The following is a 13,645-nucleotide window of genomic DNA, read 5'->3' as shown; positions in this document are numbered from 1 at the left end:
GAATCATTAATTAGAGTATTAAAAAACTAAGAATAACATGTTCTTGCAATGGTAAAAAGCGACACACTGCATGATAAACATCTTGGCAGAGAGAGAGAAGGCTCAATACACACCCAAATGTTTTCCTAAACAGTCTTTTTACAGCTTTAAAAAAGCATGTTTCTTTAAAAATGTTTAAAAACATTAACATGAGCAGAAATGCATCACAGAACCTATTATCTGTGCCACAGGTTTTGATCATCCAAATTATTTTTTTTCTTTTAAATGTATTTAAACAAAAGCAAGGAAGATATTAAAAAAATTAATTAAGTTAATTTTAGGAACATGTTGCACAATCTCTTATTCTACAGATCCCTTTTAAGGAAATCAGCAGTTCTTAAAGAGTAATGTACACACTGGATTATACATTTTCTTTTTACAATTAATTTGACTTTCCCACAAAAAAATTAGATGCTATACTATCTGCATTACAAAATATGACAAACAATAGAAATATATATATATATCAAATACATTAAGTGCAGCTTTCGGTACACAATTTTTATGAGCTGTACTATTTTGTGCATATTATAAAACAATTCTTACAACATCAGTGAATTTGTAACTCAATCTTCAGTTACTTTTAAAAGTAACAAATGTACTGTGGGTATTTCTTTTTATAATAATAATAATAATAATAATAATAATAATAATATCTTATAATTTTACTTTTAAGTACTGTTTATAAAAACTAATGTTTTAAATGAATATCAATTTCATACAATATTTAAATGCAGATTAGCATTAACAAAATACATACCAGTAATCCTATAATTATGAATAGCAAAACATGACTAACTTTGTAATATCAAAAACAACTATGAACAGTACAAAAAGGAAAGAAAAGACCACACATGGTAGCAGCAACAACTATAACAACAACAACAACAACTTATAATAATAATAATAATAATAATAATAATAATAGTGAGGGTTCTAGGATTAGTGAAAGAATAAGAAAAGATTTTAATTTTGGGATTTAGAAAAACAGATGCACATGGTAATCACAGGCAACTAAATAATAATAATCATAATAATAATAATAGAAGGTTACTTGAAAACCATAAAAATTAAGTTTTGCATAAGAAATTGTCTGTTAAACACCATTTCAGAAGAAACCTGCTCCAGGCGTTCTGCTCCTTTACTTCACCGCCTAACAAAGTCGAGCAACACTTCACTGCTGTGACTTAAAATAGCTCAACTGCAGTATTTACTGCCAGCCTGTGGAGATACGTGGCAGACGAAGTGGGAACACGTTTACAAATGTTCACCGTGCCGAACCGCTGTACACCTGCAGGAAGTTTGAAGGGGTCGTGCGTCGTTACATCGGTAATTGTTTTTTTTAACAGCCCTCCGCTGTCTGATGCATCGCTCTTCCAGAAGATTATCGGTCTTGATACTGTCCCTATAATTTCATTCCCTGCTCCTCCGCTGCTGTCTGCTTGTCTTTATCAAAGGTGAGCGAGCCCACTGGGAAACTAAATCGCAGAAACAATACAGCGCTTGGAAACGTTGCAGTCACCTTCAGGAACTGGACTTTTTTATTTAAATAAAAAGCCTGGGAAGGAAATATACAATACATCCTGTTTAAGCACCTAGCTTGTCTTTCAGATGTACATTGAAAAGAAACCCTATTGAAAGAATGATGATGTGAACTCGTTAAGTCGATCAGTTCTATTACACAATTGAAAAAAGTGTTAGAAAAAATAACACATGAAGCAAGACACAAGTCTGGATTACATGATGAAGCAAAGTCAGAATATATATATAAATTTAACTTAATTTAATGTTTTGTTCAATTGTATTCATTCAATAATGCTGTCTTTTTCACTGTCAATACTGTCTATTAAACAGAAAGTAATAGGATGGAGTGCTTTGTTTTATTTATTCCAATATAAATATTTTATTTTCAAATACCACTGAACTGCATTTTTAACATGATACATTCTTTTGACATCAACTGATGGAATCCTTGTACTTTTTAATCTTGTAATGGTCTTTCTCTAAAATGTTACCAAAATGAATTGTCATTCAAACCGTTTATGAGATTGGAAAGATTGATATTTAATGTGTGAAACATTGCAATTCCATTGGGTAGATTTCTAGCAAACAAAAAGCTGCAACATATATAATGATTTATAATTTAAAATTGGCAGGTGAATTGAGGTTTTATTTAATCTGCACAATATTTTTTTTTAATCCATCACCAAATAAATTTAATACACACAATTATGTCTATGCCCTGAAATGTGAATTGTAAAACTGGTAAACCTGTTTTGGAAACCATTCGTGACAGCTTTAAATATGGAAAAAGGCAATCAATTTAACAATCAATTTAAATGGAAATTGGCAAAATATTCTCCATGCACTGAGGTTTCAGAAATATGGTGGTAACAAATATAAACAGCCCTTTAAAGCAGATTGGTTCACTTTGAACCAAAGAAATAACCCATTTCATGTTTTCAATTCACCATTTGGGAAAACCGTGCTGATTTTTTTGATGTTACTGCTGTTGCAGATGGATTTACGAGTTTCCTTTGAAAACTACCACTAACAGAGCTACCACAGTGTAAAAACAACCTCAAAAACTAAGGTAATAGCTATAGATTTAATCAACTGTTACACGATTATTTCTGTGAAGAAGATTTGCCAACACAATTTAGTTCACACGGAAGAATTGTCTTGCCATGCTAATAAACTAAAGACAAATACGACCAAACTATCCTTAATGCTTCTTCTAACTTGAGTGCCCTAAGAGCTCTAGTCATTACAGATAAACATTAAAGTACTGTGCAAATATAACTTGTTTTTGTGGCTTCAAAGAAGAACTTCAAAGGACGATTACATGCTGTGAGTGTTAAATTATTCATACTCAGCAACGTGTTAGAATTTGGGCTCAACTGAGCGCAAGCTCTGTCCTCATTACTACATAGATCAATGACTCCATCAAGTCCCGCTGTATGAATGGCCGGCTAATACAGCTATACATACCCGAATGTCACAATAAATCTCAATTCACTGTAAACCATGCACACCACATGGCCATTTGTTCTTCTCTGCTTAACTTGTTTCATTGATTAATTGATTCAAGGAAGACTCCAAAGAAGACACTTACTACAAAGACTATTAAGCCCCCCAACACACACCCTGTATTCTTCTTCACGCAGTTTTATATGAATTAGTTCAGGTGGGGAGCTGCGTCAGCATGCGAATGCTGCAAAGGAACAAGTAATAGGTTTATTCCATGCTGGGAAAAAAGAAGAAAGAAAACACAACGTTTCGGCCATGGAGCCTTCTTCAGGTTTCATACGAATGCTGCATTAACCAAGACAAATTGGTCTCAGATGCGGACAAATGGAAGACAAAAGTGGACAAATGCGACATGTCCTGAGAAGTCATACATGACTTCGACAACTATGTGCGCTTCTGAGATTCATATACTGTATCGGATTCTGGCATTGTCACCTGCTGATGAGCTCATGTAAACAAGGCTTTCTTAGGACATTATAGATTTGGATAAACAGCGTGAAAAGGCACACTTGGGCTTCTCAAATCTCAAATGTGCCCTCCACGTAAATGCAGAAGAAAAAAAAATCACATTCCCAGTCTACCACGAGGTACTTTCTCATCACTTCATTCAAAGAAAGCTTGGATTTTGAGAGATCAGAAGCTGATCAAATGGACAACTGTGGAATTTAAATAAGCCCAGGCTTGTGAGCCTAGAATTACTGCACAACCGAGTTCAATTCAATTTAATTTATGGATCATTCACTACTACCCAGCAGCCTTTTGCTGAAAGGGGCCTTTTCTTATTCCCATACTTAAAAAAAACAAAAACAAACAACAGTTATGGAGGGTGGGATGCTGGGTGGTGCAAAAGGCTAACACATCAGTCTCATCATTGAATCTGGCCCAGGCTAAATAAATTGGATAGTCTGAACTTCTCCCCCTCCGGCACAAGTCTTTTTGTGAAAACACTGTTACTTGGTGAACCTGGCACGCCACACCCCCAGCTGGAATGGATTAGGCTTGTGCGAGAAGGCGTTCAGAAAACCGAGCCCATATAAACGAGCGGAATGCCACAGCAGTGTCTACAAAACAACCACAAAAAAAAAGCAAGCAAGGCATGAAGAGTGCAGTGTATTGAACCATTTAAAAAAAAAACGAGGGCTCAGCTGTCAAATGCAGAGACACGAATCGATTTCCAAACTAAACGGGTTGCGCTGTGTTCATCGCCTCGGAGCTCGATTTGTTGTTTTGTATTTTTCGTCTGTCACAGAATTGAGATGTTTAAAGAAAAAAACACACAAAATATAAGGCGCACCCTAGGAACTGAAGGGACTCCAACATGACTGTTTTGGCTGGGTCCTGCAGTGTCAGACATTGATCGTTGTTGAGGTCTAATAGAGGCCGTTAAAGCAGTGGTGTTCAACTGAAAGGATGCTTCAGGGCTGGGTGTGTTCCTGGCTGGTCCGCTTGCTGCTGAGAAGTGACTCAGGGGCTCGGAGGGAGAGGGGCGCATGTGGGTGCACAGCCCTGCCGGAGAGATGTTTTCTACGATCTGTGTGCAAAACCACGCACTTGTCTACAGCACCTGCATGGTGTTTGCCCAGTCTAAAATTTAACCTCAATCTTTATGAGCTATCCAGCCCGCTCTGTTTCTGATAATCCTCGTATTTAGGTATCAGCTCCTGATTATTTGTCTCGTTTTGGTTGTCCCTGGTCCTTGTCCCCCCATACAACTTGCTTTTCGTCTTTCTTTGTTTTCTCTCCCTTTTCCCCCGTTGAGTTTAAATGCTGATTGATTTCACTGTGGAGTGCCAGGATGGCTGGGGCCCTCTTCTTTCTGATGTAATCCGTTACATCTGTACAGCTGTCCTTTGCCAAGTAAACATTTTCCAGTTACCCAGAGAGCTAAAGCCTTCTTCTGCACACTGTGTGTCCAGAGCAATGTGTTGTGTAATGCATGCATACAGGCCCCATACTAAGTCAGCTTAGTATGCTGTGCTGATAACATACAAAAAAGTTAGCCTTACAAAACACTGAAGTGCACTGAAAGTTCAAATGATTTTGAGATGTGCCGGAAACGCAGCTTCTGAAGGCAGCTGCAGCCCGGGAACTGCAATGCGCCAGAACTTAAGGTATGTGGGAGGTATGTCTGTCACTGCCTTTGATCAAAAAATAGTTCAAACGATTCATAGCATAGTTTATATGGATCTAACAACCTTGAGACGGGTCAATGACGTTCTCAAAATGTGCGCAAGCAAAACTAAGAAGTGGAAACACAGAACCCCCACAACACCTTCTGCAACTGCAAGGACAAGGCAAGTCACACTTTCATTTACACCTGCTATTATGCTAGTTATAAGCTCGTTCCTGCTGATCACTACCTCAGAATGTGTTTTGTCTTTTTTTCTGAAGCTAGCCTACAAGTAAAGCAAACTGAAGGGTAAATGATATGGTGAAGATACTTTTCAGAATCATTAAGCAAACACCGGCAGGCTTTAGCGCAGTTTAGTCAAACAGTGTTGACGAGGCACTGCCAGCATCTTAACGCTGTGGTGCGTCTCATGGGGGTTGGGAGATATCTGGCTGCTGAAAAGCATGCCTGACGCTGCTTTTCCAACACCCCCTCCAAAAATCTTCATGCCTACACAGGGATTGTAAGAGAGCCGGGGTTACTGGGAGGAGTGAGCGTAGTGACTGGGTTAATACACAGGAAAGAGACCTTGTTTGGATCCGAGAAAGATGTTCTCTTAAAGATTGCAATTTTGTCAGTGTTCTGCCTGCAATCTCTTGCCAACACCAGACAATTTGTCGCAGTGGGGGGATACCAGATGATGACAGCTGCGCCCCGCGGGCCAATTCGGGCTGCCGTTTACCTGATCTCGGCAAGCTGGTCGTGGAGCTGGACGGAAAGGAGCTGCAATCTTAAACCCGCTGGAAGCCCGGGAGGAACAACACCACCATTACGAGTGAGATCAGACTGAAACTGTCAGAGCTCAAAGCTAGAACCAGAGCTCACAGAGGAAAAGAAAAAAGGGTCTCAGGAAAGTAAAGAAATGGTTTTAATGTTTTTGTTGCTCTTCTTTCTAGCTGACCACTTTCAACAGCTTCTCATGGCCGACTAACTGCACGGCGGCCGGGAATGTTTGTATGCAAGACGGCAACAAAAATGTGTTATTCAAGATGTGCAAGCCAAGATTGTTGCTATCATTCACCTCAATTCCCTTCGAGTTCACCCAACCTCTGTACAGTAGCAACTTTAACTTGATTCTTATTCATGTATTCTGAGGACTGAACTAGAGCGAGATTAATCAAATAACAGTAGATTTCTCAAAATGAAATATTATGCATTGAAATGGGAATAAAGGAATAAACAAACATCGGTGTGCCTAAAAAAGGGGCTTTTTTGCAATGCATTCTTCCCTCTTAACAACCATAGCACAGTCATCAAATGAATGAAAGATGAGGTCACCCTAGGGTTCAGAAAGCTCATGCCTGACTGAATTGTACCCAGGTTTCTTGTTTGTTGACAACTGAGCAAATGTAAGCCAGAAATAACTGTTCAGAATGTTGAAAGCACTTAGTTTATCTTCAGGTGAAACAAATTGATTTGTCAGGTGGGAGAATTCTTATACTAAGTTGATTAAGCTGGTGACAGACATTGTACGCTGGGGTGAAAGCTAACAACCTCTTTTCCCTCGAGTCACTTCAGCAGTAATCTACGAGGTAAATCAGATGCAAGTGTTATCAGACACAAGCAGGAACAAGCACTTCGGCCTGTATTTAAAAGATATGCATTAAAAAGTTTGAGCAAAAATAGCAGTTTTGTTATCCACCACTCAAAACAAAATCAAAGATGCCGAGAAGGAAGGAAAAATAAAAAAGACATAATTTTTAAGGAAAAATAGAATGGCTGAAGCAGGTCCTTTCCCAGCTACTGGAATGATTGAGCCCACATTCAGTTGAATTCTAATTAAACAGAGGGGCGTTACACATAAGAGCATATTAATTTAACATTTGTGTTTTCAGGAACTGAAGATGTCTGCATGGATTACAGACCAATCAAAATACAGCGGCAAAAAAGTAACTTGAAATTTCAGGAAACACCAGATATTTGACTGGTCCAAACCAGAGAGGATGACTAATGGAAGTCAACTGAGGTTATCATTATGAGTTCTGAATTGATCATTCTGGGTTGCTATCATTCATAAAAACAGGAATTATTACTGTTCATTAGTTAAACCAGATAAAAACATTGCCTAAAGCAACCAGACACTTCAGATTGGCAATGCCTGATGCAATGTAACTTCCCATCTGTAATTTAAATACATTTTAAAGCTTAGGGGATGAGCGTGGAAGAGAACAAGTTACATGTCCAATATTTTCAGTGTACTTCTTTACAAAGACAGATAAGAGGCCAAGTTATGTTCACCAAACAACTGAACTTAAATTCAAAGAAAGCAAGCCAGATCAAAATCTTTTGAAAACAGGATGCTTTGGGCCAAAATATGTTCATGAATGCAGTTTAAATTTGATGATGGATTTTTATTGCAATTTCCTGAGCACTTTTACAGTTTTAACAACACTGGCAAACATTTTTTTTTAATGGTTTCTAAGAGACATAATCTCATGCTGGTTAAGCAACACAGAAAAGAAATCGTTGTGGACCTTCTAAAGAAGACAACACTGCTATGATCAGAAATTGAAGAACAAATGCTATTTTGGCAGTGAAGCTAAATAAGCAAGTTATAAAGATTAAAAGGGATACATTATGTGACCCAAAGGCTGCTTTCAATGAAAACATTTTGATGGTATACAATGTCCTAGAAAAGTCTGGTATTTTAACTTCGTTTTCCTGCTGTTCTTTTCTCCATAATTTTAAAATCACATTGTACCATAGTATCATGCTGAAACATATTTAAGGTATTATAGCAAATGCTGTTACACTACAAGAAAGTACTAAAATCTACCCACTGGTGTGATCCATGGGCTGCTGTTGGGAAGAGATAGACTAAAAGAGGTTTCAGGCATTGTGTTACATTAGCAGATAGTGAAACACTGCTTGCTGTCACTGTGTTAGATAGAAATGGCACTTTAATACACCATGCATTTCTTGTTGATGGAATAATAGCACATGTTGCCACTACGAGATTGAAAGGACAGGTAATGGTTGAAGAAGTTATTGTGTTTAATGGACGGGGAAGCTAATAGTGTACAAACAGCCACTTTGAGGCAGAAGGCTGGTACAGTAATCACGCATGTTGGGATTACATCAGATGAAAAGGGTTCTTTCTACCAGGCAAAGGAGACCTTAAAGCCTATTTGTACCACCAGTAAGGGGTTAAAAGGCTATGTACTATGGAGAAAAAAAGTCTAACTATTGAGCTGCAGGCCTGACCAGCTTCAGTGAGTTCTGAGATTAAAGGGTCACAAACTCTCAAAGACAACTGGCACTAAGCCCAAGAGGTAGTGCGGCTTAGTGTCACTCAAGTCGAAGCCGTGTTCAAAAAAAGCCTGGTTCTCCCCATAATAGTCGGGTTGAGGATTATTGTACGCGACAGCCAGATGTATAATTATATGTTTATTGGTTTTGTCCCTTTGGTTCCAGGTCACAAACAAAGACTGTATATTTACAACAGGAGCACCTCACTTCAAGAAGGGTCAAACATATTCAGAATCTGTTCCTGCCTAGTCCTCGTTCTTCATGACAGGTCTCAAACCGCCATCTTCCCTAAATAGCTGAGTTCTGTAATTTTCATCATATGAATCCTACAAGTCAGCAGACTGCGTTATTGCACCTGATTTATTCTGTCATTACTTTGAAAGATTGGTCCTTCACAACTCTCCTCTATTATCTTGAAATGGGATGATGAACAATATTTCATCTTCATTAGAATATTTATTGCAGCATTTCAGGGCACCCATGCAAACACCTGTCACTGTCCACATTCCCCCCACTAAGAATGAATTTCTCTGGCTCATCCAGCTTGTCATTACAACTAATCACTTCGTTTATTCAATTAGACACACGTCACTTTGAAAAGTCACTGCCTGTCAAACTCTACTCCTTAACTAAATTTAGATCCTGGGATCAATTCACCTTGTAGATTGTGACATTCATTTTATTTTAATTTTTATTTTTTGGGGAGTTGGGGGGTGGTGGATCAGATTGGCTGTCTTAACATTTTTGTAATGTTTTAATGTTAATATTTCCTTGGCTCATGAAGGACTGAGATTCCTGGCAGCGCAGTTCTGTATTTTTTCAAAAGCAGCATTTTATCCTTTTCTGAGATCACTCTTTGGCTCAGATGCATTGGTCTTGTTAAGTTACCAAATGAGGACGAAAAGTAGGGATCTTTTTTAAGACCTGAAGAGAACATAAAACTTTAAAGATCTTGGATATGAGATGAATGCGATTTTTAATGTTTAATGTTAATGTAATTCTTAAATGCTTCATCTTGTACTCCATTTTCTCATTATTTGGAATACAGCATTTTTTAAGACAAATTCACAGAGGCCTTTGAATAAAAATACCATAATGCTATAACCTGTTTACAAGGTAACTCCTTACCATTCTGCACATCCAGCACATGATGCTTGTCTAATGACCAGCCTCCCATATTTGAAGCATCCAGTTCGTATCCTTGCAAAATTGCCGTCCTTTTTTCCCAAAGGATCAGATCGAGGCAGGATTCATATTCAAAGCCCACAGACACTGAAATTACAAGAAAGCCAAAAATATTTTAAAAAAAGCAGGAGCCCTGGCTTTAAGACTTGGCATAACCTGCTTTTGTTCTACAGTTTGGAAAAGACTAATTGCCCCCTAAATCAAATGCTTGTAGGAGTTCTCATTCAACTTTCCAAAAGTTTGCCAATTTTAGCAATGATCTAATGCTACATTCTCTTTCCTAATCCTTTAAAATTCATAAGTCTTCATCCGATATCATTACAGGAATGACACTGCAAACCTTCCAAATCACTAACCCCATACACTTTCATCTACTTCAACTACTAATGTACATATTTTGGAAATAGAGCAAGATGGAAGGTAAGGAGAATATTCATTCTATAACAGTGCATCCAGAGGTACCTTTCTAAAAAGTAAGGACATTTTAATGATAAAAGAGGATTTTACATACTAGAAAAAATAAAAAAACAAAAAACACAGACTCACAAACAAGTTGCATATGACTAAGACTAAAAGCTATTTATTTCGCTACCTATATTTTAAGACCTCTCCCTTACAAAAGGTCTGCACTTATGTCACATCACCAGTCATGATCACCTGGCTTAACTCTAACCCAGTGAAACCTGGGCATGCAAACGAAAAAGGTTAGCCTTATTTTGATGTACTTAATTTGTAGCTCTTAACAAACGCATGAAAAGATTTGCCTGTACTGAGCTACACAAAGGAGCTAGGATAAGTAAAGAGCCCTTCAAACCAATATACTATCAAGTGATTTATCTGCACAGGGCTTTGTAGTGGGCAATTAAACACACAAAAGGTAAATTAGCAATTAGCAAATTAATCAAGGGCTTTTTCCATTCCAGTATGTAATTCCAGTTTTTTTAATAATACTTTAAATTTGATACTATAAGTACCAGACTCTTCACAATGCAAATAATAGCGACATACTTCTACTTTTCTACGAATCTATGCACCTCACAATCATCATCATATTTATGGTGATAAGTGGCAGCTTGCTGTCACAACCCAAGGAGATTCAAAAACTCCTCAGCAAGAGATACACACAATGTATGAATGCACTGAGAACAGATATTTCTTCCCCAGCACATCTCACACAATATGATGGTTTTTCATGGGATTATCTCCTATATTTGTCCTGGCTTCAGTATTTTGACTTTGCAGCTCTTAAAAACAAGATGCACCACTCACCCACTGCCTCTGACAGGCCGTAGACCTTTTGATTGTAAGCATCCGTTTTGTCCCATATGAACGTGTAAGAGAGGCTGGGGGAGGCTGGAAACCACTTTTGGAAGAGCCTGCCCACCACAGCCACCATCAGATGGACCTTCATGAGGTTGAAGGGGATACTGGCCTGGGTCATGGTCACCTTGAGAACAGGCTTGTAGCCTGCAGCTCGAGAGCTCAAGTAGAAGAGATTGAGGTCGCTGCCCGGGATTGAAGTCTCCTCTTGAAGAACCTTAAAATTAAATCGGAACACCAGCATGAGCAACACGGAACCACAATGACTGCACCACTTTAGGACCAGTACAGAACCAAAGCAGCAATTTGGATCTCCTAAATTAATTTCCTTTCTGTCTAACATGCTCCTTTTTTCAATTTCTGTCTTTCCACACATTAATAATTGGTATACTGTGGGACTCCGATGTTAATTACCATTTTTCTTCACAAAACAATAAAATGTCACAACCTTTTTTGTCTGCTAGACTAATTTTCACTGTTTTACAGATGACATAAATTGGTCGTTTAAAGCTATGAACGGTTATTTTCTCACATTACAGTGCAAAAATCACCTTATAGTGTTACATGTCATAAGCCCCCTTCTCTCTTAAATGAGAAAAGGAACTAATGAGGTCTAAAAAATAGCTTAATGTAAAGGAAACATTTAACTCAGGCCTTTTTTGTTCAGGTAATAAAGAAATGAGAATTAATTGCAAATATTCCCCTGGATGATCCAGCGTATCTGGAGTCAGTGGAGCATTTAGTTTTTAGCAAAAAAAAAAACAGCAGACAAGAGAAGAAATGTACTGATGAAATTAAAATACCAGACTATTTTGTAGCATCTAATAGCATCTACTGGGCCTGTCTTCCAAGGAACTTTAAGATCGTTTGTAAACTACATACAGTATCCAAGTATATTAGTAATGGAAACTGCACTATTCCATTCAGCCACAGAGTTAAATATATAGAAATATATATTTTACAAAGCAAAGATTCTCTGTTCAATACTGAAACTTTCTTTTATATATAAAAAGACTATGTATGGGTGTGTCTTTTCAGAATGTAGTACAAGGTTTTTGAAGGTGTTATTTATACTTCATGCTCCTCTTTATGGCTAAATAGCAACCACATAACTTAACCTCTTTCTCAGAAACAAGTTATTGTAGCAATTATGACACAGGACAACATCATTCTATGTAGCTATTCATCTAAACAATTTTCTTGGTTATGTGGATACAAAACATGCATTGGTTCTGCACACACTGTAAGTCCTCTACAAAGCTTCTAAAGAAAACAAATTCCAAAACAACATATTTCATGAGACCCAAGAGGGATTTCTTAAAATAACTTTTCTTTCCCCCACTCCCATGAGAAATGTTCAAGCCATGTCAGCCTGTGCCTTAATCATAATGGTGAAGAAATCACTTAGGACACAGTATACACTTGGCAATGGTGTGCTAGATGGCTAGTTGTAGAGGAACATATTTCAAAAGGAAAAACAATAAATGGGAGGACATAATCCATCTCATATTCGCTGTAAGAAAGTGAACATTCAATCCCAACTACTACTGCAGTCTTAATGCTTGTACCGGGACAAGAGGACCACTGTGGACATCAGCTGGAAGTCCAGTAAAGATGGATGCTAAACCTTTGATCTATGAGTTCTTGTTAAATTTAGGGCTTAGGGTTCTGAAACCTCTCTGCTTCACCATGGTGTACTGTCACATTGCTGCAACAACATGTATGACAAATATATGCTGTTCACATACCGCATAATGCAATATCAGACCAATTCTTACAAATAAAAACGATGGAGAAGTTATATACAGAAGAGGAGTAATGTGCTGTAATTTTAGCTTTTTGGCTGGTGTTCCCTTTGCACAGACTGTTGTTCAGTACTTCATGATACATTAGTAAAATCACTGGACCATCACTGTCAACATAAACCCACACATTGCTTCTCAACTTACTAAGTCTAACAGCTTTCACACGTCTGCTAGAGTTTCCAGGTTGTTATTCAGCTCTTTAGTTCTGTCAAGATTAACATGCATAAGCCATTAAAACAGTCCCTTGATTGATAAAATGCCAGTGTTAATGAGACTGAAATAAAGCCAAGAGAAATCCATTGATTGTAAATATTTGCTTGCATTTGTTTATCTTGGTAGTCACAGTTGTGAATACACCTAGATCATCTAAGAAACAAAGCATTACCATTAATCGACTATTGGTTTATATGAAATATATTAACCCTGAAAAAATGTAATAGAGGATATAGTTTGCTGTCATTTACTGCAAAATACTCCGTTTTTAAGCATCAACCTGTGCATAACCTGAGTGTTCTGTCACAAAAATTGAGTCATTCCCTCCTAGAACACATTTATGCATCTCTGGTCCTTTTGCCCTGCTGAGGGTCATGGGGGCATCATGTCAAGGAAAGACCAGAGCTCTTTTTCCTCCTCAACAGTTTCCTGCTGCCTCTGGGGTATTCCCACACACTCAACAACGCCAAGAATACAGACACAGCTCCCACTCTGAGAGCAGAGGGATTGGATAATCTGTACCTTGCACTCCTGCAACATCTCCCACAAGCCGTCTCGGGGAACACAGTCATGCTTTCTGTAGGCCATACTCACATAACCCCTTGAAAATTCAGCAGGAGAGCGGGGATCTGAG

At 38.0% G+C, this 13,645-nt stretch overlaps 1 protein-coding gene across 23 annotated transcripts in view; it reads right to left on the bottom strand.

The window, feature by feature from the left end:
• LOC102698543 (teneurin-3) overlaps window positions 1–13,645 on the bottom strand; it is a 285,608-nt gene that overhangs the window by 23,943 nt on the left and 248,020 nt on the right. For all 23 annotated transcript variants that reach the window (XM_069192922.1, XM_069192926.1, XM_015345614.2 and 20 more), the window contains 2 exons: window positions 10,943–11,210; window positions 9,617–9,760 (listed from right to left, as the gene is read on the bottom strand). In XM_069192922.1, coding sequence (XP_069049023.1) covers window positions 9,617–9,760; window positions 10,943–11,210 — 412 coding nt within the window. The remainder of the gene's footprint in view (window positions 1–9,616; window positions 9,761–10,942; window positions 11,211–13,645) is intronic.

Source organism: Lepisosteus oculatus, chromosome 1 (assembly GCF_040954835.1).
Source record: "Lepisosteus oculatus isolate fLepOcu1 chromosome 1, fLepOcu1.hap2, whole genome shotgun sequence".
Lineage (NCBI taxonomy): Eukaryota > Metazoa > Chordata > Actinopteri > Semionotiformes > Lepisosteidae > Lepisosteus > Lepisosteus oculatus.
The sequence above is the reverse complement of the archived record's forward strand: the minus strand, read 5'-3'. Positions and strand labels throughout refer to the sequence as shown.